The sequence below is a fragment of the Amblyomma americanum genome, chromosome 1 (genome assembly GCF_052857255.1).
Source record: "Amblyomma americanum isolate KBUSLIRL-KWMA chromosome 1, ASM5285725v1, whole genome shotgun sequence".
NCBI classification, from domain to species: Eukaryota; Metazoa; Arthropoda; class Arachnida; order Ixodida; family Ixodidae; genus Amblyomma; species Amblyomma americanum.
Genome location: NC_135497.1, coordinates 301678979 through 301705333, shown reverse-complemented (window position 1 = coordinate 301705333; position 26355 = coordinate 301678979). Strand labels below are relative to the sequence as shown.

At 50.3% G+C, this 26355-nt stretch overlaps 1 protein-coding gene and 1 long non-coding RNA gene across 2 annotated transcripts; one reads left to right on the top strand and one right to left on the bottom strand.

Annotated features, from left to right (window-relative positions):
• LOC144119632 (protein argonaute-4-like) lies at positions 1–17121 on the bottom strand. The gene is made up of 4 exons (XM_077652205.1): positions 16954–17121; positions 2354–2822; positions 875–2079; positions 1–291 (listed from the first exon to the last, which is right to left on the bottom strand). The coding sequence occupies exons 1-4, from the start codon at positions 17119–17121 to the stop codon at positions 1–3; spliced, it is 2133 nt and encodes a 710-aa protein (XP_077508331.1).
• A 5400-nt stretch (positions 17122–22521) lies between these two features.
• On the top strand, positions 22522–25348 carry LOC144115301 (uncharacterized). Its single transcript, XR_013311345.1, has 3 exons — positions 22522–23221; positions 23340–23467; positions 23984–25348. It is a non-coding gene; the product is annotated as an uncharacterized LOC144115301 (long non-coding RNA).
• Positions 25349–26355: the final 1007 nt, after the last annotated feature.

The window sequence follows — 26355 nt, the reverse complement described above, 5'->3', positions numbered from 1 at the left end:
CTACAGCCACCAGTACCGACTATTGACACTCGGTGCCCCAGACGGCATTCCATTACTGTGCACCTGATTGCCGAAATGGCTGCAGAGGTAGAAGTCGAAGTCGAGCGGGTGCGTGACCACAGAGTCTACGGTGGTGCCGGGCGGCACGTTGCGGCACTGGCCAACCCCGTCTCGGTCATTGGTGGGCATGAAACGCGTGTGGTGACGCTTCTGGACCACGGTGAAGGTCAGCGCCGGCTCGTACGTCTCGTTCGGGGAAAGCTCCTGGCACGCCAGTCGGATGGCGCTCACCTGGAAACAAGATCACGGCCCAGCTGTAGTCCTGAGCTGGTCGGCTAATAGATTAAACACTGCTTCTGGAGCTTGACACAGGGGATGGGCAGGACAACACAATATCGTGCACAGTCAAGCAGATACGAGCCGGCGTCTTTCGCACAAAGTTAGGAGAAACTTATGGCGCTGTGAGTAAATTCCTATCGTATTTGGAAAACTGGTAGAATCCATACAAACTTGGAAGCGTGCCTGATCTGGCTAGCAGGTAATTCATGACAGCTTAAAATGCAACACAGTACAAGACAGGTACGATGAACACCAGCGCTGTGGTGTGTTGCATTTTTATCTAAATTGAGACGCCTCAGTTACCGCAGTCGATTATGTTCGATGTTGAATCCGCGAGGCAATATGCTGCTGCCCCTTTCAATTATAAACAACCCACAAAAAGATGCGGGTATAAACCATTTTGCATTCGAAACTTACCTAGCGGTTGCGAACCTCCATGAACTGCCCCTCGCTCACTCCGTCTCGAAAGAAGATAATGCGCTCCGGCTTGTGCCTGGTAGCACAATAAAAGCCTTCAGGATGTCTTTCATCATGCCCTTGAAATCCTTGACGATCTCCAGGGCGAGGTGGCGGCGGAGTCCTCCATCTGGATGCGAATAGAGGCGTGGAACTTGGATGGAATGGAGTCCAAGCTGCCAACGCACGCCGCGATGGACAGCCTCAGCTTGTCACCGGGCGCCGGGTGAGTCACGTCCGCGCCGATGATGATTACCGGCTTTTGGAAGATTTTCGGCTTCTCCTTGGGCAGCAGGCTGTTGATGCCATCCAGCTTGGCGTTGATCTTCTGGCAGAGGTTGATGATGAGCGCGGCGCTGCACTTCTTGATCACGTTGTTGTCCATCACGCACTGGGTGCGCAGCCCGATCTCGGTCTCGGCTACCTGCTTTATTTCGGCGTAGTTCGTGTTCTTGGCGAGCATGATGATGACCATCTCGAGGCTTACAGTCTTGCGCTGCTCCTCGAGAAGGATGTTCCGCACGGGCTTGCGGTTCGCATCAGTCGTGGTCACGTCCAGCGGCTGCTCGATGCACATGCCCAGTTCCTGACCGACGCGGATGAGCATTCTGACGAAGTTGTGGAGGCTGTCTCGCTGCGCGAACCGGCTCAGGTTGAGCAGCGTCCAGCGGGTCAGCATGGCCGGCTCGTAGAAGTGACGGCCCCGCAGTTCCCAGGTGCCCTCGCGGGGCTTGCCGATGGAGTTGTTCTCGAAGACTAGCGACGGCGGGTCGAGCACCCGGCCCCTGAGCTGCGTCTGCTCGGTGCTGATCTTGATGCCGAACTCGTGCAGACACTGGTCGCTGCTGCTGACCAGGTCCCGCACCGTCTGGCGGGTCTCGTTGAAACGCTTGGCCGGTGGCTGGGCCGTACGCTTGATCATCTCGGACGTCTGGTTCTCGTCCAGTTTCTTCTTGCAGTGCTGCCCTTCGACGATCACGCAGACCTCCAGCGGGAGGTAGACCGGATGGGTCGCGCTGCCTGTCTGGATGCAGGGCAGGTTCGGGTACGAGAGGCGGTGGTAACGTTTATAGAAGTAGTCGGCCACCGCGCAACAGAAGCCGTCTTCCATGTTGAAGAAGAGCTTCTTGGCTGGTTCCTTAGTGACGCGAATCACCTTGTACTTGCGAGGGTATGGAAGGTGGGTGACCTTGACGCGCAAACCCTTGAGCTCCTTGTTGAGACGAACGTTCTGGGAGTCGCGCAGTTCCCTGAAGTCTGGCCGACATCTCGCGCCGGCCCTCGCTGAGCAGTTTGCACATGAAGTCGGTCACGGAGTAGAGGCTCGTAGAAGGCGGTGGCGAGACATGTCGACGTCGAGCATGGGCTTCTACTGAGCGGGCCGAACGCTCGTGTAGTAGCCGAACCAGACTTCGCGGCCACCTCCAAGGGTGTTGTAGTCGTTCGAGGATGGCGGCTTGAAAAAGGACCGCCGGACGGGCGTGAGTTTATCGACGGTCCGTGTCGCAGCACAATGTCCACGGCCTGCAGGCCATGGACATTGTGCTGCGACACGGACCGTGGGGAACCCCATGGGGAACCTGGCTGACGCGGTTGTCGAAGACCGCGTGCAGCGCTTCCAGATTCACGGTACCCGCGTACTGGATCTTGACGATGAACTTCTGAATCCGCTGGTTCTCCTCGAAGTCGACCGTGAATGTGCGCGTGCGGAACTTGGGCTCAATGCGCGTGTACAGGTTCTTGCGGCCGTCGAAGGCGGGCATGCAGCCGTTCAGGTCGACCCGGTACTTCTTGACTAGCAACTCGATGACCAGGCGGTTGATCTTTGTGCTGATGCAGCAGTACTTGCGATTCTCGGGCACTTTGGCCTCCTTGCGCGTCTCGGAGCAGATCTCCACGTCGTAGTAGAAAACGTTTCCTGCAGGAATCTCGATGTTGAAGTAGTTGGCGGTCAACTGGATCGGCCGGCCCAGTTTGCCTTGCGCGGGGCGGCACGGGAAATGTGACGGCAGGGTCCGCTCGATTTCCTGCAGACCGCGCCGGGGCAGTCCGCGGCTAAGCTTCAAATTCCCACAGCGCACAACTCGTGTCCAGCTTTCTTGGGCAAAATATTGAAAATTGAAAAATTGTAAGTATACTCTAATGGAAATATTGAAGGTGATGGTCATAGTCCGGATGTTTTTTTACGAGCTGGCATCAAACAGTGAAGGCTCCCATAGAAAAACATTAGGGAACGCTTTTGACGATAGCAAAAACGTTAATGATAAAATGCAAGCCTGCCGACGGAAGATCTGCAGATCTCTTGTCCAGAATTTTCGGGTAGGCGGTTGAATTACGCACAAAGTCCACGCGTAAACTACGCCTGACCTCTGCGTTAGCTGTCTAGAAGTGAACTCCTCCGTACATCGGTTAATCGAAAAAAGTCAAAAGTCCACTCCTCCATTACACACTGCCGATCTGAGTTGCTCGTCACGCTGTTGATATGGAGAGGTCAAAATTATCTCGGTGAAGTAAGGAGAGAATGCAAAGTGAACGGAATGCATTGGGCAGATTGTCACGTGTCTACACTGCGGATTGTACTCGCAGTTTTGTTTCGGTGAGACTCACTTTTTTGCCTGTGGACTATAGCACAGAATGCACTCCAGTTAGCTATAAATCGACCACAGTATGCCTTCTTATCGTTTGCTTGTAATATACCACGAATTTTGAGCGGAACGCGAAAAATTCAAATTTCAGAGACTCCTGTGGGGCGAAGTGACAGCTGTAGGCAACCAGAAGTTTTCAGCGTCAGTCGCAGCAATGTAACACAGGCCAGCGAGAGGACCAAGCATTCTTTGAAGGAGTGAAAACACTAAATTTTTGGCAATGTGCTTTTGGTCTGGCACACAAATGTGCAATATGAACTCTGCTTTGTCGTTTTAATTAATTCAAACTCTTACACTGAAGTGTTGCAGAAGTCAGGATGGCAGCAAATGAACAAAGAGCTATATATCGGTTTTGTATGCTTCACAAGACCTGGTGCTCACTTGTGACATCACAACAGTCTTTCGACTCCTGAAAGCGAAACTGAAAGGCCATGGAATAAATTCAGTTATAAATTAGGGGCTGAGCGTAGGCGAATTTCACGTGGTGATTAATTCTAACAAAGTGTGTGTGTGTGTGTGTGTGCGCGCGTGTGCGTGTGTGTGTGTTTGGTTTTATGGCCCGTAAGCAGCTGAGGCTATCATGCACAGGGTTGGTAAGATCTCACTGTTGCGGTGGCGGCCTACACACAAAACAAATTCTCACCCTTAAGGGTGCAAATCAGCTGTCCCCAGACGAATACCCTTTAGGGTGCTTAAAAGGGTTCAAAGATCAGCACCCTGAAGGAAGGCTGCAAAGCATGAAAGTTTCGATGGCGCGCATCAATCCAAGGCTTTTGCTTCATGAGTGAATCGACGTGGGGCACCCTTCCACCATGCATTCGTAGAGGTGTTATGAAAAAATAGTACCCTTTAATGAGGGTGCAACCATTACATCCTATAAAGTATCACTAAGTGCACCCTTCATTAACGGTGCTGATCTCTGCACCCTTTTTTAGCACCAAAAAATTGAAAAAGGGTGTTCGTCTGGGGACAGCTGATTTACACCCTAAAGGGTGAGAAATTGTTTAGTGTGTAGTTATTTAAAAAAAAGAATTTTCTGGTGACATTTCCTTTTTATAGGAATCTAGCTGCTTGTGACAGGTCTTCTACTGTATTCTCTCCGAAGAGCAAGCAAGGGTGGAAAGGGAAGCGTTTGTGCTGAAATTTCCAGTTTCCTGGATGAAAAAATATGGACGCCACATTCACAAGCAGGATTTTCTTGTTTCATAATGTCTTAAGCATCATTCGCAAGCAAAAATACGCAATGAAAATTTCGGCGAGCGCGTTAAGCGAGCCCGTAGTGGTTATACACAACCACAGGCCAGTTTCCCGTGATTCGTTGAAGCCGTTAAGTGACGTGCGGCAAGTACCTGCATACGCTAAGTCGAGAGTACATCAGCAAGCAATGAAAACACGCTTCTAATCATTCTCAATATGATATCTGAATCCCCTCAACGAACTGAAAATAAAACCTTCCTCCGAAGAAAAAATTGGAAAATGTTTTTTTAGGAAAGAAAATGGCGCAGTAATTGTCTCTCATATCTCGCGTAATGATGGGTTGCGCAAAAGGAACATCCACATGAAAGAAGACGGCACTGCGCTTGCCCCGTGTTCTTTCATGTGAATGTCGCTTTTGCGCAACCCATATTCACGCTACGATGAACAATCTTGCTGAATCGCATAAGTCGGTGGACACCGAAACCGCGCCGTAAAGGAAAGGAGGAAGGTGGGAGTGGAAAAAAGTGAACGGTGCCGTAGTGAAGGTCTCCGGAATAATTTTCCACCATTAACTTCTGAAGGGTGCCGCTCACCTCCTATACTGCCCATAATTTCGATCACCTCCTATACTGCCCATAATTTCGACATCAGGCCCTCCCATTGGTCGGACGCCGTCACGTGCTTTCACGCGCTTTCTTCCTTCCTCTTCACCCGCGGTGCCAAAAACGCGAGTGGCGCATGCAAGCACCGATTTCATACGTAGCGCGATCATTCCAGAGAGTGCTTAAGTTCAGCTTCGCGTAGGGGGAGCCACGGGCGACAAAGGAAGGAGGAGCGAAGCAGGAGAGAGGAGATTGTGCGCTACCTTTGTCCGCTGAGGGGCGTTAGTGGAGTTATCATCACGTGACAATTCTGAACCCTACTCATAAAATGTATATTGGAAAGCATCATGGGAAAGGCCCTCACGTGAAAAGGGAGCGCTTAAAATTTTTTTGAGACGCCCAGTACGGTGCACGCACGATCACTAAAAACGCCACTAACGAAGCCATGGCTTGCAGTCCGGCAACTATCAAGAGCCACGCAACGTGTTCTGCCACTGCGCACGCGCTGATTTATGCCGACGTGGCAGGCAGGCAGGAGCGCTATGTACGGCGCCATCTGGCGAACTCAGCGCGAACTGCGCATGCGCGGTAGCGGTACGCGCTTCTGGCAAACCGCGCGTGCTCATGTCACCGGCTCGTGGTATGCGCTTCTTCGTCGTCTTCGTCTCGGAGGTATAATTTGGGCAAGTAAGATGAAGCGAGGTTGGAGTGGTTAGCGCTCGGACCGCGGTTAGCAGTCCTGCCAAACGTCGTGGCCGGTGCGGTCACGTGCGGCTCTGCACCTTTGCTTACGGCGTCACGGCGGGTGGACAAAGGAATCGACTTCCTAAGCTGCGATTAGAATAGCTTAATATTAACCAAGAAGAATGAACGCGTTTAACTCGGAAGTTTTTCCTTTTGGGATTCTCAGAGAACACCGTCCGTGAGGCTCTGTTCTACAGCCCAGCTGCTTACTCGCATGTATAGTTTCTGTGATAAGTAACCAGGAAGCATGACTTGCCTCATAGTTGCACATTTGATAACTTATCTCGTCCCCTAAGCTCTAGATCGCTTTACGGTAAGGACAGCCCTGGTCGTCACCGTCTAGGACCACTTGATCTTTACGGAAGCTGTAAGGGCTCTACTATACGAGCGAGAAGCAGACCATGCAGCCTAGTTACTTTTGGCAGAGACTGTACGTACCCTCGCGCCCCATGGAGGGGAAGGCAGGCCTCATTTCCTCAATTTAGAGCCCCTCTGATAAAGCCAAAAGAAAATAAAGAGGTGACGGAATGCCTGCCCCAGCAAAGCTGTCACAGGCATAAATCAAACAAAACAAGTGAACACGGGCTAAAGAACAGACGTCAGCAAATCCAAAATGTCGTATAAAATGAAACGCTAACCATAAAAGAAATCTGTCAGGGTTTAAACTTGCATGGTTAAACCTATTACACTGCGAACGTATTCCCAAATCTCCGAGGTCAAATTTTGGCAATTGCCCGGACCAAATTTGGTGGTCGCCATCGTGCCGGGCACCATGAATTGTGATTGGACATCGATTTTGGTTCAACTCGGCCAGTCCAATTTTAGGGGTGGCCCGGGCCAAACTTTGAGGTCGCCATGGTGTTCGGCGCGGTCAGTTATGGCTAGACACCGATTTTGATGCTAATATGCCAAGGTCAGATTTCGGGGGGGGGGGGCAAATTTTAGGGGTGGCCCGGGCCAAATTTGGTGGTCGCCATTGTGTTCGGCGCGGTAATTTATGGCTGGACATCGATTTTGGTGCTAATCTGCCAAGGTCAAATTTCGGGGGTGGGTGGGCCAAATTTTATGGTTTGCCCGGGCCAAATTTAGAGGTCGCCATCGTGCTCGGTGCGGTCAGTTATGGCTAGATATCGTTTTGGTCGAAATCTGCCTAGGTCAAATTACGGGGGTAGGTGGGCCAAATTTTAGGGTTTGCCCGCCAAATTTAGAGGTCGCCATCGTGCTTGGTGCGCTCAGTTATGGCTAGATATCGTTTTGGTCCAAATCTGCCAAGGTCAAATTTCGGGGGTGGGTTGGCCCGAGATCAAGGTCAAAGACCACGCCACCATGGTGAACCAGGGTGGTCATGCTGAACCTTGTAGACATGGTACACCTTATGTAGCTTATAGGAAAGATAATGCTGTGGTAGGCATCACAAGGTAATTTCAAAGTCATCCAGAGACGATCTCAGATAATTTTTCACCGAGTAGAGCTTTCGCTTAAAAGGCACGGTATGTCTTGACAGGCGCACCAGTGACAAGTCTATCACGTCCGCGGGCGTGCGCCTAACACACACACACACACACACACACACACACACACACACACACACACACACACACACACACACACACACACACACACACACACACACACACACACACACACACACACACACACACACACACACACACACACACACACACACACACACACACACACACACACACACACACACACACACACACACACACACACACACACACACACACACACACACACACACACACACACACACACACACACACACACACACACACACACACACACACACACACACACACACACACACACACACACACACACACACACACACACACACACACACACACACACACACACACACACACACACACGCGCGCGCGCACGCACGCAAAATTAACTGCTACAGGACCCGCAGCTCGCATGTTGTGTTGGGTACACGAAATAGAACAATGAAATTGCCACTGACTCGTCTTCCCTGTAATGGGACTACAATCTGAGAGAGGCGCCAAGTCATGAATTTTTGAAGTACCAAACTAAATATGCTACCATGAAACTTACGGAAGCAATACACAGCACACTGCAAATAGGCTGCCACCATATAAGCAGGACCTGAAGTGAAAGAACCTGTCTGAATGGTGCGAGCATGTGTCGTCAGCGTTAAGGGCCAGGATAGATTAGTATCTGATCTAGCGAACACACGTGTTAAATAATGCCCGATAAGTGACAGTAAATAAAATAAGGAAATGATAACCGAAACGATTAGCACTCTATTAACAGTCCATTCATCGAAAAAGGAACAAGCTCCCTCGCGACACAAGTTCTTACGCACCAAAATCGCTACAGGTCGAATCAAACACACAAGTAAAATTTTTCAGAGTGAGTAGAGAGAAATTATAGGAACAACACAAGGTGAAATTTCCTCTACGAACAGCACGTCACATTTGAGATTGCGCATACTAATGACACATAGGCACTTTCGCGCAATTCACCTTCATAGTGTGAACAGCAGTAACCCAACACAGTATGATCGCACGACACGAATAAATGCCAAGTGTGGAGCGCCTTACTCACCGCAGTAGCAATTTCCACACGAAAGTCAGCTTAAGTTAATCTCGATAACGACACCGTCGGCGCTTGTACTCACTACGAAAAAAAATCCTTTCAATAACTGGAAATCGCAAGCAAAAGCTCAAGCCACGAGCGGCTGTTCCACCAGTGGAAAACCTATATAGTGTCGCCCCGTCAGCGGACGACGTTCAAAGTGTGTATCAAACATAACATCACCGACACCGCGAAAACTTCAAAAGAGCAGTGACGCGAAACTCTCACAACGTACGCGCTGCACAGTTTGGCTGGCTGCACTCGAGTCTGAAAACCTGCCCAAACGAGCAGTCAAGTTGACTTACTCGCCGCCGCGACTAAGTGAAAACGTGGGGGGCTAGAGTACGAAATTTATTCTCAACCTCTCGCCTCCGTGGTTCCTGGTATTGAAAAAGCACGAACCTTATGTAATGCGATGGTTACCCGAGTCGCTTTGGGACTTTAAACCCTCATAAACCAAACCTAGCTGTCTGTTCCAGGGCATGCCCACACATTTGGAACACATTACAATGTTCTTAAAGCGACACATAGGAGAACCCTATCAAATTTTTTTCGTTAGCAAAATCTGATAGTCCGGCATTTCATGGCTTTGTTGCCGCTTGTCCGGGAGCGAAAGATGCATTTATTTTAAAGAAATTTGGATTCGAAGCTGAAAAATATTTTCCCGCCGCTCCGATTCAAACTCGAGAACTCTTATGACGACACGGAGAACTTTTATGACGTCACAGGACGGAGTGACGTGAAACGTGACGCAAACGGAGGCTCCGTGATATCTGGCGGCTAGCGGTGGGGTCTAGCAGCTGCCGAAATGAAAGCTACCGCCGCCGCACGTTGAAGGCATTTATTGGGGGTCGCTACCACCGCTTCGTTTGCGTTTGCACCGGCGTCTTGCCAGCGTTACGATGGATCCCGTTCCCGAACCCGACGACGTAGTTCTCGCAAAAACTCCGGCCTGCATTTCAGCGACCTCAGCCCCCCCGGAGCGTGCGATGCTTTTGAGGGAGCGCGGTTAGGTTAGGCGCCGGCGGGTCGTTTCCCCCTTCCTCAGTGAGCAGCCGTTGCAAACTAAATATCATAACCCCAGTTCGAGGAGTCGCGAGGGGCGAGGACAAGGTCGGCGCCTTGCGCCCATCGGAGGCTGGCCGGGGCTTTGGGGCCAACGGATTGTGATTCCTTGAACGGCGCGGTTGCACGGCGCAGCAGGCGGCGTCGATGTCTCCCACGGTTGCAAGAGCCAGGTTATTTATTTATTTTTGCGCCACAAAAAACGGATGGGTGCTCAAGGGCGGTCGCGTTTAAAGTCGGCGGCTTGAAACTAAAGCCGGCGCACGACGACGCCTCAACGGCTTCCACTATATCCAACGGGTCCACTGAATCGGGCTCTCTCGCCTACTTGCATGTATCTTCAGATATGTGCTGTGAATGTATTAAATTAGCCGAGAGCTCGAAAGGAACAGCTCCGCCCAACTGCCGAAGCTATTGAATTACGTCACAACGCGCACCTCCCAGCGGAGCCGAATCAGTCTGGCCGGGCCGGCGGCGGCTGGCGCACTCGGCGCTAAATAGAGACATGCTCCAAGTCTCCCCCCGCCAGTGCGGTCAGAGTGCGCCGATGCCGCCGAACGCGTCAGCGGTAAGGCGCAGTTGGAGTATAGAGGGTCTCGCTTTCGCCGACGTGACGTCGCCGTGCAGCGCGCGCGCGCTACGCCGCAGCATAAACGCGCGTTAACAGAGCCTGCGCTTCAGCGCTAACCAACGTATTCGGTGGCAGCATCTATGGAGCCACTGAAACGCCCCGCCCACTCACTGAACAAAAGAAAAGAAATCCCGTGCCGAGGTTCGGAATCGAACCAGGGCCTTTGGCGTTTAGGGGCGGAGACGCTACCACTCCACCACGACGGCTCTAGTTACAACCGTCAATAAAGGCGCATCTGGTGAATGCACTCTTCTGATGCAGAAATCTCCGCGCTTTCGATAGGTATATCCTGGCCTAACAGAGCTAGGCTATCAGCAATTTTTCTCAACTGCCTTGTACCTTGTCTCCCGTCCCTAATAAACGATTTCCGTTAAGTAGTTTGAAGTTGACTGGCACAGCCGGGAATGTTTCTCCGGGCCAGCGTGCGAATACACAAGTGCTGCCTTGTACGATCACCGACCATCGTGCCATCATAGTTTTTCATCGACCGTGTCGATCATCTGAAAAGCCTTAACAAGCTCCTTCAAAGGTTAACTAGCACTTGAAGCGGCACTTGGAGTTCCTCTGCTGTTCGGCGCTTCTAAATCGAGGCGCGTCAAAAACAAAACCACGGGGCACGCAAAGCTCATAGACGCGAAGCGCCATAACAAACCGAAACTCTCGTGGCCGCCTGTGGCGCCGCCAAGCATCGGTTTTTCTTTGCTTTCAACATTCAGGTTGTCTTGTCTGGCTTCCTTGTGTGATAAAAGTGCACTATTGGTTTTAAAACAAAAATTACTTCAATATTGAACCGCGCAACCTACCTTCGTCAGCCTTAGAGATTCGCGCACCATGTAGGAAGGAAAATTCCTGCAAGATGGCGTCTCTTGTCCTATGGCTTCACCGCGCTTGTACTTGCGAGATTGGCCTGTGGCGGCGATACCTGTATTTTGGTTCTTGCTAGTTTTTACCTTACAAGAGCTTTGTTTTCAATAAGAGCGGCGTTTTTGTGATCAGAAGCTGGTATCCTATCGATACAAGCCAACTTCAATTTCTCCTCAGTGTCGCTTTAACGCTGTCGTGTTAAAAAAACATCGAATTCGGATCTGGGGGAAGAGGGGAAGGTGGCGGGTATCTGTCTCACATATCGGCCGCGGAGAGCTGAACCACCGCGTCAGGGAAGGTAAAAGGAGGGAGAAGAAAGAGGTGCCGTAGTGGAGGGCTCCGGAGTAATTTCGGCCACCTGGGGATCTTTAACGTGCACTGACATCGCACAGCACACGGGCGCCCATGCGTTTCGCCTCCATCGAAACGCGGCCGCCAGGGTCGGGTGCGCCGCACTTCGATGGCCGATTCACACGACGGTCCGTTCGCCCGCGGCCCGCGCATCACGTGTTCGTGCGCCACTAAAAACTTGTTGTTGTTGTTGTTGTTGAAAACTTTTATTGTCCAACAGAGAAAGACCACACCGCCTGGGCCGCTCTGTCTCACCCCCCTTTACAGGGGAGAGGACTTAGGAGCGGCCCAGCCGCACGGGATGGTCGCATTCGATGCTGGCCGGGTTGGTTTCGCCGGCGGCCTCTTCTGCCAGTTGGACGGCGGTGATTTGGAGCTCAGGGTCCGAGCTCCGCAACAAGGTTTCCCAGGCTTCCCTACTGCTAATGTTTTGCGCCCTGCCTGGGGAGTAAGCGCACTCCCAAATTATATGGTCGATGGTTCCTCTCGCCCCGCACTTTTTACATTATCGTTCTCGCAGTCCGATCGGATATGTTTGTTTAGTACTGGGTTTGGGTATACTCCAGTCTGCAGGCGTCTCCACGCCGTCGCCTAACTCCTATTTAACGCCGTGTTTGGTGGGGGAAAACACCTCCGGCATTGCTTGTAGTGTTCTGTAATCTCTTGATACGAGATTAATCGCCCTTCTCTATCATATTCGGCCTGAGCCGACCCATCCTGTACAGCACGGAGGTAGAGATCTCGAACTGCACTGTGGGCCGCCTCGTTACCGCTGACAGATTCGTGCGCCGGGGTCCAGATGATGTTGATCGTCCTATCAATCACTCCTTGTGTTAAAATTTTGGTGGTGAGGGGGTTTATCCTCTCTGCTGAAATTTTGGATTGCAGTCTCACTGTCGCTAATAATATATCTAGATTTGGTGCCAGCGCAAGCGATCGCTATCGCGGCTTCCTCCGCTATCTCGGTTTCTTTCCCTAGTATGGTGGCCGCCGTGATGAGGGTGCCCTCCCCATCTACCGCCACTATGGTCATGTATCGACTGTGTCTGTCCCCTGCCGCATCTACGTAGGGGACTTCATTTCGGGGTTTACCCCGATATATTCTTTCTATCGCTTCCGCCCTTTTCTGTCTCCTTTCCTTATTAAACTCAGGGTGCATATTTTTGGGTAGGGGAGGGATTCTTAGGTGCGCCCTGATTTCCCTGTCAATGTCGACCCTTTCCTATTGCCCCCTGTCTGTGGCCATTCCAAGATTACTTAGCGTAGCTCTTCCCACTCGCGTCGTGCTGAGTCTTTCAAGTTGCGAGGTTTTAACCGCTTCCGCGATTTCTGCAATCGTATTATGCAGTCCTAGGGCCAGTAGCTTCTCCGTCGATGTACAGATTGGGAGCCCTAGGCACTTTTTTACGCATTTCCTGATGAGCGCGTCTATCTTGCTCCTCTCATCTGCCTTTAGGTTCAGATATGGCGTGGCGTATCCCACTCTACTAATGGTGAAGGCCTGTACCAATCTTAGGAGGTTTTTTTCCTTGAGGCCGCCTCCCTTAAGTGAGACCCTCCTGATGAGGTTTAATGTCTGGGTCGCGTGGTTTTCTAATTTGTTAATTGTGATCGTGTTCCTCCCGTGTGTTTGTAAGTAGAGGCCCAATGTTCGTATTGTCTCTACCTTTGGTATTTCCCTTCCTTCCACGTACACCTGTGGGTCAGAGGGAGGTTTGTTCCTGAGAGCCTTGTCATTATACACGAAGATTTCTGATTTTTCAGGAGAACATTTAAGTCCTCCGCGTACTTTGAGATGACGTCTGCTGCCGCCTGCAGCGTTTGATTGATCTCTGCGTCGCTCCCTCTGTTGATCCAGAGGTTGATGTCATCCGCGTACAGGCTGTAGTTTAAGTTGTAGTTCCCAATTTTTCGCAATTCCTTCGGGAGCCCTCTTATGGCCATGTTGAAAAGAGTGGGTGACAGTACCGATCCCTGACGTGTCCCCCTGTTACCCAGCCTGATCATGCCGGATTGTATTTCCTGGAAATTTATAACCGCCGTGCGGTCCGTTAAAAAATTTCTGATATAACGATAGGTTTTTAGCCCTATTCCTGCCTGCTGGAGCCCCTCCAGAATGGCTTCGTGCTTGACGTTGTCGAAGGAATTTTTTAGGTCTAGTCACATAATGACTTTCACGTCTTTGGTTCTGGAATGAATTATGTCTTGCTGCAGCCGTAGCATGACGTCCTGTGTGCTCAGATGGGGCCTGAAGCCATACATCTCGTCTGGCCATTTCTCTGTTTCCTCCATATAATTTGAAATTCTGGTCTGAATGATGTGTTCCATTAACTTTCCGACACATGACGTGAGTGATATAGGCCGGAGGTTTTCCAGCTGCGGTTGCTTCCCTGGTTTTGGAATCAGGATCACGGTAGCCTCCTCTTTCCACAGCGGTGGGATCTCCCCCTTTTCCCAGCAATCCTGCATGTAGCTGGTAAGGGCCTCTATCGAGGTGTCATCTAAGTTCCTGAGCATCTTATTCGTGACTCCATCTGGCCCTGGAGCCGACTTGGTTTTGAGTTTCGCTATCTCCGGCCTTACTTCAGCTCTCGTGATGGGCGCGTCTAACTTCTCATTTGGAATCCCGTGGTAGTCGGGTAGCTCTCTAATTTCCGTGTCGCCTATGTATGTCTCGACGAGTTTTTTCATGAATATGTCGTCGTCCTGTTCTTCGCATGCGTGTCTAACTTTAGGCATTTTGACTCGTGCTTGTGTTTTGGACGTGTCAGGGTCTAATAAATGTCTTAGGATATTCCACGTCTGGGGGAGATTCATATTCCTTTCCATGTCACTACATTTGTTAGTCCAATTTTGTTCACACAGCTTAAAGGCGTAATCTTCTATTTCTTTGTTATGACGCGCCAGCCTTCTTCTGAGGTTTTTGTTGTTTCTACCTTGCCTTTTAAGTCGACGTTCCATGCCCTGTTTGGCCTCCCACATGTGTAAGAGTCGGGCATCCGCTATTTCCGGAGCTTTTTCTCCTTCTAGCGTCTTAGTTGTTTTCCTGGTGTCTTTCTTTACCGCTTCGCACCAGTCCTTAATATTTCCTATCTTGGTTATGTCTCTGTTCTCCCTAAACTCTCTAAATCGGTCTGAGTCTGTGATTTTCGTCCGGAAACACTTTTTTCCTTTGACTTTACTCCTGATTTCAACCGTGGTTTCCACTATTGAGTGGTCGCTCCCCAGATTGAGTTCCGTATTTATCCATTGCGTCGTTTCTACATTTTTAATCAGGGTCAGGTCCGGTGAGGTATCGGCGGTAATGCTGTTCCCCGCCCGCGTGGGGTGTAACGGGTCAGTCAGCAATGTTATCCCCAGGTTATGCGTGTCCTCCCACAACTGTCTCCCCTTTGCGTCTTCCTTGGTGTACCCCCACTCCGGGTGATGGGCGTTAAAATCCCCTACTATAATTAGCGGCTGGTTCCCCGCTATTTTAAGTGCCTTGCTCATTATCGCCCTGAAGCGGACCTTCCGTTGTCGCGGTGGGCTGTAAATATTGAGTGGGAAAGTGTGTGATTCCTCCTTTTTACCTGTTAAAATTTCTACAAAGACGTTTTCTATGACGTTGTCTTCTAATTCGTGTTCGATCGGTGCTACGTTTCTCTGCACCAGTATTGTAACTCTCGATTTGTCCCCTTTCCCACTGTGGAAGGCGCGATACCCTTGTAATTTGGCCGGGCCACCGGTCTCCTGCAACGCCATAGCAAGGGGGGCTGATTCGCGGAGCGACAGCGTGCTCTGCAATATCGGTCGCTTGCGCCGATACCCGCGACAGTTCCACTGCCAAATTTGGATGTTATTGGGCTGTCTGTCCATTATTCAACTTTGTCATGTTCTCCTCAAGTATAGTCACTCTCGCATTTAGGTTGGCGGTTTCCCCCTTTAATTGCTGGAGCGCCTCCGTCATGAGGTGAAAGTGATTTCGCATCTGTATCTGCATTTGTTGAATCTGATTGGCTAAGTCCTCAAGTTTACTGTCTCTTTCCTTAGCAAAATTCTTAAGACTTCTCTCCAGTTTCGCATTTAATTTCTCTAGCTTTTCATCCGCTGTCAGGTCTGAGTAGTTTTCCTCCCTGACTTTGCGTTTAGATGGGGGTGGAGAGATACCCTCGACCATCATATTAATCTCCGCACCCTTGCTGTCGGCTTGAACGCTAAGAGGGTCGCCTTCGATTTTGTTGGGCGCCGCTATTTTAGATCCGCCTGCTTTTGTTTGAGTTTGAGGCGGCACTGTATTGCGCTGTTTTTAAATTTTGTATGTCCTCCCTTAAAGTAAGGATCGTTGCATTCATGCTCGTAATAATGTTTGTCAATTTTTCTATTTCCTCGTCTTTTTTGTCCTTAATATTTCCGCCCTGGGTAGCCGTGCTTGCGAAGCTCACGCCTTTGCTCTTACCATTATGGGTTGTTGATGCGCCTCGGGCTCGACTGGGGGTCCTGGCTCTCGAGCTCGACAGTCCCCTGGATTGGCTCCTTCCCCTGGATTGCTTCCTCCCTCTGGAAGAGCTTCGTCCCCTGGAGGCTGTCCGCTGCTCCTCTCCTAGTCTAGGGAAGGAACTCGTCCTGGGCTTGTATCCTTCCTTCTCCCCGTCTGGTCTGGCCCTTGGGCGGCTCTGGTGTTCTTGGGTTTTTGCGATGCGGTTGGTTGCTCCCCCCGTGTCCGCTTCTTCCTTCATCTTCTTTTCCCAGTGTCTCTTTTTGATTTCGTACGGTGTACGATGGATCAGCTTGCATTTGCTGTCCCCCAGCATGTGATCTTTCCCGCAGAGTTGGCACTTCAGCTTGCAGGTGTGGGCCTCTGGTGGATTTTCCTGTCCGCAACCACGGCATTTGATGTTTGCCGGGTTTGGACACACGTCGATTCTATGGCCTAGTCTTCCGCATGCCTTGCATACTTCGTATTTCTTATACAGGTAGCATCTGTGCGCGGCTCCCCCAAGGATGACTGTCCTCGGTACTCTCTCCTCTTTGAAGAGTATTAATATAGTCGTGGAATCTTTCCCGAGTCTTCTCACCCCGATAACCTCCGGGTTTGCCTTGTGCCTTAGCATCTGCATGATCTCCTCTTGGGTGAAAATCCTATCCACTCCGTGCACCACTCCCTTGCCGCAGCCGTCCGGAGTGGCCACGTAGGCGAAAACTGGCACCTGTTCTTCCTCCCCTAGCTTGATTAGGTTTATGCTCACGTATTTCATCTTCCTTTCCCCACTTGTCGTAGCGATGGTATCACGATGTCTTCCTCTTCCGTTTCTTGAATATTCACGCCCGCCGACGCCTTGATCATTCTTGTTAAGTATGCAGGTCCACGTTGAAGGAGTCTATCTAGCCCACTTTTGGGTCGGAGAATATTCTTGTCCGCTCCCTCCGGTATTTGTGCCTCCTGTTTCTCTACTGAAAATGCTGCCAGTTTTCTTCCGGCCTGCCGGAGCCTGAACTGCTCGGCCTCGATTTCCCTCCTGCTCTTCTCGAGCGGGACAACCTTCTTCCCTCTGCACTGGAACCACTGTCCCGGCGCCGTGAACTCCCGCGGGTCCACTTCATCACCTTCAACCACCTCCATGATGGCTGCCCTCGTTTCCAATTTCCCGCGCGCTTCGTGCCGCGCGCCGTGGCGCTGCTGCTCCTCACGCTAGGAGCGCCGCTGCGCCGCTGCTGCTCCCTCGGCTCCCCCGCCGGGGCTCCGACCATGTATCGCCCGGGTTAGGCTTAGCTCGCTTCGCCTCAAAAATCCTGGATTATTGGAAAAATCGGACTCACTTGGTGGAAAACTTTGTATCCTCGTAATCCCGGCGAGTTCCGACATCCGATTCTTCACTCCTTTTCAGTCGATGGGCAGGATTTCTCCCGATAACAGCGTCAAAGCATGGAGCTGTGCTGAGACACGTCTGATCATGCCCACCGAGAGAGAGCGCCCCCACTAAAAGCTTGCCTGCGATCCGATGACATCAAGCGGATGCGACGTACCAAAAGCAACGTTACTAGATTCTTTTGTTGACCAAAAGAGCAGACGACGCGCTGCGTGTACCACTGTTGCCAGATTATTTTAAAGCGTTTCACAACGCTGGTCAAACTGGTTTTTCCTCCCGACCCATGACTACGATTGAATTGTGCAGGTGCGGCCCTTTGTCCAATTCCTCAATGGCCTGGGTCGTCTTGCTAGCCGTGTCGATCGCTTTTTCACGGAACCTTGTCAAAACAGAAGCGGAAGCTTGTTTGTCCTGTCCTGTCTTGAGTGTGCTTGTCTGCGTCTTTTAGCGCCTGTACGCTTTTTGCGTAAACCATGTCAAGCTACAACCAACTAGCTCAAATGAAAGTCTTGTCAAAACAGCGTGCCAGCTCAACGCCATGCACTCAGCAAAATGCGGCAGCTGAAATACTGGCAATAGTGGTGGTTGCCAGAGCTGGCGCGCGCATCTTCGCGGTCCGCCGCTAATTCCCGCGAGGGGAGAGGCACTTGAACTTCCTTGGTTGTCCAGTCCGCGGGCCGACGGCACGCCTCTCCATTTGGTGACGCACGAACACGTGTTGCGCGGGCCGCGAGCGAACAGTCCGTCGTGTGAATCGGCCAAAATCGAGGGAGGGGATACACGACAAACGTCTTCAAACGACAAATAATGCGTTTGTTTATAAGGGACGGAAAGGCGCGACAACTGCCGCGCACTAGGTGTACACCTGGCCGGCGCCACGAAAGCAGGCATGAATAAGGTAGTGAACGCAGCCAGAAAGTAAGCTTATCCGGATGTCGCTATTGTGATAAAATAAAATTAGGTTAAAAGAATTTCGGAAGAGACGCAATAGTTGAAGGCTATGGGATGTGCGCCCACATCTCACTGATATTGTGCAGTTCTAGAAGCAAAACCTTAAGAAAAACCAGTGCTTGTACGACCGTTCATCAGTACTGCATAAAGGTATGAGGTGAGAGTGCTTTGAACCAATTTACCAGTATGTGGTTGTCGTACTGGCTTATGGCTAAGGTCAAACTGTAGTATATGTGTGGTGTCAAAAAGTGTAGTGCACCACTACACCACCGGGACGCGGTGTGTCCGAATTAAAAAGAAGTCTGAGCAGCCCGTGCTTAACTACATCAAGGTCGCTGGCCACCGCGTGACATGCTATTACAAAGGCATGCAGCGTGTTTGTCGGCGTTGTGGGTCGACTGAGCACTTCAGAGCACAGTGCACGCCTCCGTTCTGCGCTCGCTGAGGGGTCTTTGGACAGCAAGGCCAAGGTTGTGTACAGCAGTGTCGACGTTGTGGTGATCCACACGCTACCGTGGCATGCACGATCAAGCCCTCGTACTCTGAGGCTACGGCCCGACCTGCACCTCCGCCGGCCGCACAGGCAACCGATGAAGCCACCAAGGAGCCCGGCGTTTCCGACACCGACGCTGTTACGGGTGGTTCCTCTGCGTCTCAGAGCGTCTGTGTGGAAGAACCGGTGCCTGCGGCTGATGAGTCCAGTGATGCACCGAGCGAGCCGAGAGCAAATATGCCCGCTCTGTCAGCCTCAGCCTCTCCAAGTGTAGTACCTGCCGCTACGGAGGCCGAGCCCATTGCATCCCTGCAAGTCTCTGATGCTGGGGAAAGCCGCTCTCGGAGCCCGCGCGGAAGCCCGCAGCCAGCGTTGCGGCTTTGAGCAACAACGCCAGCATATCGGAGACCGATGGTAACGAGAGCAGCTTGTCGTCCTTATCACCAGTCAACCTCGTCATTGACGAGACTGTCATCGTATCTGGGCAGGAGTCGAGGCCGCCGTCGGCATCTCCTTCGTCATCGAGGTTTAGTGTCGGCACAAATATTTCGCCTGGGCAGGAGCCAAGGCCATCTCCCGACGCGGAACCTGCGCAGTCGCCATCCTCTTCTACATCGAGGATTAGCGCCAGCACTTCTAGTAGCCTGTCTTCGGATGTTGAGATGGTCGCTTTGAGTTCGAGCTTAAAGAGTCCGCATGCGTCGACTACGGACTCGGACATTTCTGCTGGTCGACCATGGAGTCCTCATGCCTTCTCTGGTGCGACCCTACGAAAAAAAGTGAGGTGGTTTGCCTCCATTCACGGTGCGCATTGTATTGCCTAGACATCACAGCTCCTAGTTTTATTATTCATTTCCAAAATGTCTACTCTTAGCATCATTGACTACTTAACATCAATGACTACTCTTAACATCAGTACAATTTTTTCCTCGTCTTACTTGAATAATTAGTCGAGTTAAATTATTTTTTAAATATAGCGCGAAACGTTCAGGCGTCAATAGGAACGTTTTGGAGCTCCAGAAATATTGCTCAACCCAAGCACATTCCAACAAGATAGCCTTAGCGTGGCCATTTTTATTCACGCTTACGAGGCAGTGCGGCTCAGCGGAGCCCTGGAATGAGGGCCCGACCATGCGAAGACGGGATCCGGGATCGCCTGATATGAAGACGACGCGGATCCTGCTGCCGCCGAACTACGCAAATGTTCAATAAAAGTTTTTCACTCACTCGGGAAAAACGAAAGCCCGCGGAGTTTAAAAAATACCACGTGACAGCGTCCTTCGTGCGCCCGAATGCGCCGCGATTACAGCGCTCTCATCCATGATTTGTAAAAATACATCGCCAGCGCCGCGCCTTCTCTTCTCTTACTGATCCGGAGTTCCTGGGTTCGAACCCGACCGCGGCGGCTGCGTTGTCATGGAGGAAAAACGCCAAGGCGCCCGTGTGCTGTGCGATGTCAGTGCACATTAAAGAACCCCAGGTGGTCGAAATTATTCCGGAGCCCTCCACTATGGCACCTCTCTTCCTTTCTTCTTTCACCTCCTCCTTTATCGCTTTCCTTACGGCGCGGTTGAGGTGTCCTACGATATATGAGACAGATACTGCGCCATTTCCTTTCCCCCAAAACCAATTATTATTATTATCTCTTCGCTTACGAGAAAGTGGTTATTATTATTGCTCGGCTCCTGCGTTACCGGCAGCGGCTGGCGACGCTTTGTGCATTCTGCTCGCGTGAGAGTGCAATTATCGCCGCAGAATACCTTGAGAACGTCTACGAGATTTCAGTTCTGAAGAACGGTTAGGTTTTTTCAAGATCTTGGTTCAAGTTAGGTGGGACGCCCTGTATACATATAACTGTGCGAGGAAGGCGCTAAGAACTTACACAGTAGACTGACACACGCTTAAAAACAACGGTTTACTGATGTTTCGAATCGTTTTAAGCGTGTGTCAGTCTACTTTACAAGTATATATATGTATATATCAGGGTTCTCCATAGGAATTTCTGAAAAAAATTTGCGAACGAGAGGCGCTGAGGGGGCTATAAATTAAGATTCACGACAGCAGACGTCCTAGCGCGACCACACAATGTAAGAGAGTTTATTACTGCATTCTGAACCTACTAATTACACTTTAAGCCTCTAATTCTTCAGCCTGCCCACTTCACCTTATCGTATCTTACGGGTAGCTGTTGACGTCTGGCCCTTAACACGCAATATGAATGAGACACTCCAATGAATTTTCTTTGAGGCGATTTCTCGGTTGTGTCTTGATAAGCTTCAGAGAGGACACTGTGTGCAGCGGGCGCACATTTAGGGTATGAGCCAAGTATGCACGCCATAAGAGGAAGCAATTCTTTCGCCACAAAAAGCAGAGAGTCTGCTGCTGTCAGATTTTGCAAGCGCTCCGATTCAAGCACGAAGTTTTGCTTTCATCTTTCACTCCCTCCCTTATCCCTTCCCTTACGGCGCGGTTCAGGTGTCCAACGATATATGAGACAGATACTGCGCCATTTTCTTTCCCCAAAAACCAATTAATATTAATTATTATTAAGTCGGCTTCTTGCCTATTAATCAAATGTACTTCCTGCATTAGAATATGCGGCTATTATCTGGTACCCCAATACTCAAAAACATATTATACATGCTGGAGATTGAACATTTAGAAAAAAGGTAATTCACTTTAATCGCAGCACTTTTAACTAAGGCTAAACTTTCAGCTCTAACCCGCCGCGGCTCAGTGGTTAGGGCGCTCGGCTACTGATCCAGAGTTCCCGGGTTCGAACTCGACCGCGGCGGCTGCGTTTTTGTGGAGGAAAAACGCTAAGGCGCCCGTGTGCTGTGCGATGTCAGTGCACGTTAAAGATCCCCAGGTGGTCGGAATTATTCCGGAGCCCTCCACTACGGCACCAGTTTCTTCCTTTCTTCTTTCACTCCCTCCTTTATCCCTTCCTTAACTGTGCGGTTCAGGTGGCCAACGATATTGCCGCGAATATTTCCAGTGTTTGTTCGTTTTTCAAAATCTGCCGCGACACCACCTTATCGCTTTGTTTGCGACGCAAGACGCGACTACATTTATCTCGATTGATCGCAGCCAAGCAAAGCTGATTCTACGTTGTTCCGGAATGTTCTAGTAACTTTGCGCCCTTTATCTCGAATGTTCGCTATCAGCTTTAAATTAAGCACGGCCGACAGCGGCGGGCATTCTGTTCGACGACCGCCGAGCACGCTTGTCGCTTCGCCGCCGCCGAGTGATTCAGTCCATTTTGGGTGCAAGTCAGCCCAATAAACAGTTCTTTTAGAAGACCCTTTCGTCCGTCTTCATCGCTGCTTCGACTGCCGTCACCACTACGTGACAATATATGAGACAGATACTGCGCCATTTCCTTTAATAATAATAATAATTGGTTTTTTGCCAATTTTTTGCCGTTTGAGCCATGTTTGAGCCGAGCCGAGCATTGCTTTCAGTACCACTAAGGCCGGTCGGCGGGACGGGCGTGCGGTCGTGTTGCACGTGAGTAATTTGTTCTTTCTTTTCGCATGCACATACTGAGCAATTGCCTGTTATCTGACACTCGGCATTCCGTTGTCAACTTCCTTGCGCCCGAATATTTTGTATTAGCAGATAACCCAGGACTAGCACGGAGCCCGCTTGCCCGCCAGTGGACCCAAAGGCCCGGAGGGAAAGACTCATCTGTTTTATCGTAAGTTCTGGGGCGCGATTACGGATCAGTCTCAATCGAAATTGTCTCAAAAAGTATATCATTTGGCTCTCTCCTATTGGTCGGCGGCCATTTTGATTTTTTTCGTCACTGACTGACGTCGTAAATGGCGCAGAAGTGGTGACGTTGGCCATCTAATTATGCGAGCAGATTGAGACGATTTTTTGAGACTGGAAAAAGTAGTATCAACACGTTTGAGACAGAAAATGGCGGCTGTTTACATCGTCGTATACGCGGGTGACCGCGCGAGCAACGGTGTCGGAGGGTGCATGAAGACGACTTTGACGCGCGGGAGAGTTATTTCGAGGAGACTGCGCAGTGTCTGTGCGACGAACTCGCCGTTGAACTCGGAAGTGCGCGGGTGAGTGCGCTGTCAGTGGAGCGGCAGGTGGGTTTCAAGGCGCCGTTGGAAATGAAGAAAACGTCGGCGCAGCCCAACCGACTGTGAACAAGCCTTTGCGGCGGGCAGCGGAGACCAATGTCAACGTTGGGTAACAGAAGGGGGGTGTTCGCTTTCCGAGGAGACCCGAGGGGAAGGCGGCGGCGAAGGAGGGCGTCCTTTGCCTAAACGTTCGCCGCGGCAGCATCTCCGGCGTCGTCGGGTGTGTCTATTGGGCACTCATCACTATCAAGGAGTCTGGGGGCAGTGCTGCGAACGAGCCGCAAGCGGTTCTACGCTGCGGACGTAATAGTGAGTATACCTCGGCCACTGTTTTTGACCGCATGAGTTCAAGTGCTACAAGTGCATGAGCTACAAGTGCGGGCCTCGGCAGCGAGAGTGAGTACGGGCTGTGCTTGTTTTTTCTCAGATCTGTGGCGCGAACATGTGCATCCTGGCCGTGGACTCGCGCTGACCCGGATCCTTCCGCGACGCGTTTGTCTGGCGGCATTCCGAGGCGGAGGAAGGCCTGCTGGACGACGGTGATTTTTTTTCTGGGTAAGCAGTAAAATAGCCGTGTCACCCGTCGGGCGAACTCAGTCACATCTATTGAGCTCCAGCACTATGCATTTGGCCGGATCTGCTAAAGCTACAAGAATCAGTCTGGACAGTTACACAAATGCAGACACTTTACAGTATGATACAGTGTATTGCCACCCTTTCCTTTTGTTAAATATAATTGCAGCAGAAACACAGGACACATATTACATTGTTGAAATGCATAGCCTTTCCTGTTGAAGAAACCAAAGCAAAATGCACCTGACAGCGCTTGTGTTTTGTAGGCAATCATAGCGCATCATTTATATGAATATGGTGGTAAAAGACTGACCTTACAGTAGTGCTCACTTATACATCTAAATCCTGCATGTATGTATGCTCTTGAATGTCATATTCAGCAAAGCCTGGATGTGGGCTACTTGGCGTGAGTTTTCTACTGTATAGCAGAGTGTCCTGTAATGCTGTTGAGATCACTGAGAAAGGACATGCTTAGCTGCATCATTTTTTGTTATGCAGGAGACTATGTCTACCCACTGGAGCCATGGCTGCCTGCACCAGTTGCATGACATTACAGACCTGACTCAGCAGAAGGCCTGTACAACACGCCACATGCTTTCACACAATTTGTGGCTGAGCGCTGTATTGGTGTGCTGAAGAGCTGCTTCCGTTGCTTTCAAAGACACCGGATGCACCAGTGCCAGTGGAAGTGGACAGTGCGCATCATCACCGCACGTGCTGCACTTCACAGCCTCTGTTTGGATGTGCCCATATCAGCAGAGGGTGCAGGCGACGCTACCTCTGACCCAGATAACAACAGGCCACTTCTAAATGGTGGCTGCCTCGTACAGACAGGATCCCTCCTCGCCTGCCTCCTGAGAAGAGCATACGGTGCTGTACTTTTGGCCTCTCTAGGACGACCCGTCTCCAGAGGAAGGCGTACCGAGGGATGGTGCAGCGGCAGTTGCGATGGAAAATCTAGCGTCCAGAGACGACTCACCATGCTGGCATAGAGAGTCATATCAGGCACTCTTCCCCTGTTGCCACTGTCATTTCCTTGTGTCATTGCACAACACACATCTGCAAGTGTGTGAGCAATTGTGTGATGTGGTTGTGCCCTTGGCCAACCTGTGTGCAGCGAGAAGCCAGCAGTGACAAACAAGTGCCCCCACCGGCTGCCACTTCATTTTCAGTGTGTTTGCTAGTATATCTTCCAGTCCCTCAGCAGCGTGTTGCACAGTCTCTTCCTGAAGACGGAAAAGGTGTTGAAGCAGCTCGCCCAATTTCTGAAAAGCATCATTTTGAACTCTCTTTTGTCAATGCTTATGTCAGCCCACCTGCCCCTTCTCTGCTGTCTCCTTCCAGCTTGGTGGAGTGCCTGTGGTCATTACCTGTGTGACGAACATGCATGAACCAAACGTGTAGTGCTGGAATAAGGCATGAAATATTTGTGATGCTTGTTGGAATCAAAAAGCTGTTTTTTATTGCATCATACATTCAGTAAGCGCGTTTATTTTTTTAGGCACAGCATTTGACACGAGTGTTTCTATTGCAGAAAAGGCAGTGTACATACAAGCATACTTTACCGTACATTTACCGTATGGCATTTCTGAGTGCAGTTAAGAAAAAAAATCTGAAAAACTGAGTTAAAAGTGCATGTTTTCTTTCATACAGAGGCTACCTGTACAATAAATATGGCATAGTACAGTGTACATGATGCATTTTCCAGACTACAAAACATTTTGGCACATATAAGTAGTGTAAATACCAAAGCTAAGCTTTTAGCGTAATGGTGTGTGGCTAGGGGTTTCGCTCTGTGTTAAAAGCTGTACCTACTGCAAGAAAACCGCTGTACAACAATGCATAATAAAGATTGTAAGGTGCAGTGGCTACAATGACTGCTGAATGACTAGAACATCTTCACTGATAGACAAAGATGTGTAACAGACACATCATCAAGGAGATGGTGTGTGATTAGAGGTTAGTTTACAATCACACATCATGCAACACCGTTACTGGAAATGTTCTACAGCTCTAAGAATATACAGGCAGCTCCATTGTGGGAAATTTTGAGCACTCGGTTATTGCCCCATAACTGACACCTAGCTTGGTTTGCGTAACACAGGGCTATGAAGTCTTGTCCATGATGACACGAGACGGTGACAATGCCGAATGGCCGGACAAGCTCCTTGTGCTATCATATATGTGTGATAAGTGCAACTGCTTTCAAGCTACTTTTCGCCTAGGTATTTAATGTCCTAGTCATTTTCAACTGGCTGTTCCCTTTCAAACTGGAGTGGCCTGTATACAGGGTGTCTCAGATATGATGGACCATAATTTAAAAAAAAACAAAAACAAGTGGTCTTCCGACCTGAAAGGAAGTGCATGTTAGAAGCTATGCAAAATATTTAAAGCCCTTCAAACACTGCCCTCACCAAACCCAGTTATACCAACATCACTCCGCCTGCTGAGCAAAATACAATATTACACATCACTGCCCTGTCCTACCTACCTCACTGCCCTGGATCATATGCAATTCAAGCGCTGCGTACCAGCAAACATGAACAAACTTGCTCAACTTTCTGCCCAGTTGCAATTAGCCTCTATACAAGCAAACTACTTCTTTCCTGGTTGACCCTGGATCTACTACATGATCAGTAAATAACGTTAATGGAACAAGCTCGTTCTCTCCTCGGTGACAATAGCAAAGTTATCAAGTCAAGTGCTTCCTTTCTCTCTAAACAAAGTGGAGCATAAACATCACAATTTAAAAAAAGAAACTACGGCAACAACTGAACATAAACCGAACGGAGCTACAAAAATACAAACGGAACATCAAGTGCTTAGCCCGATGTGGGCGGCAACACTTGGTTACGAGGCAGAAGAGTGCT

Bases quoted from the DNA above. Each gene is read 5' to 3' on its own strand.
- LOC144119632 (XM_077652205.1), bottom strand. From the start codon at position 17,121: ATGGAGGTGGTTGAAGGTGATGAAGTGGACCCGCGGGAGTTCACGGCG. The intron at 2,080-2,353 runs GTCCGTGTCGCA...CAAACTGCTCAG, and splicing joins TCCCCATGGGGTTCCCCACG to CGAGGGCCGGCGCGAGATGT. The intron at 292-874 runs GCATGATGAAAG...TCTTGTTTCCAG, and splicing joins GATCGTCAAGGATTTCAAGG to GTGAGCGCCATCCGACTGGC.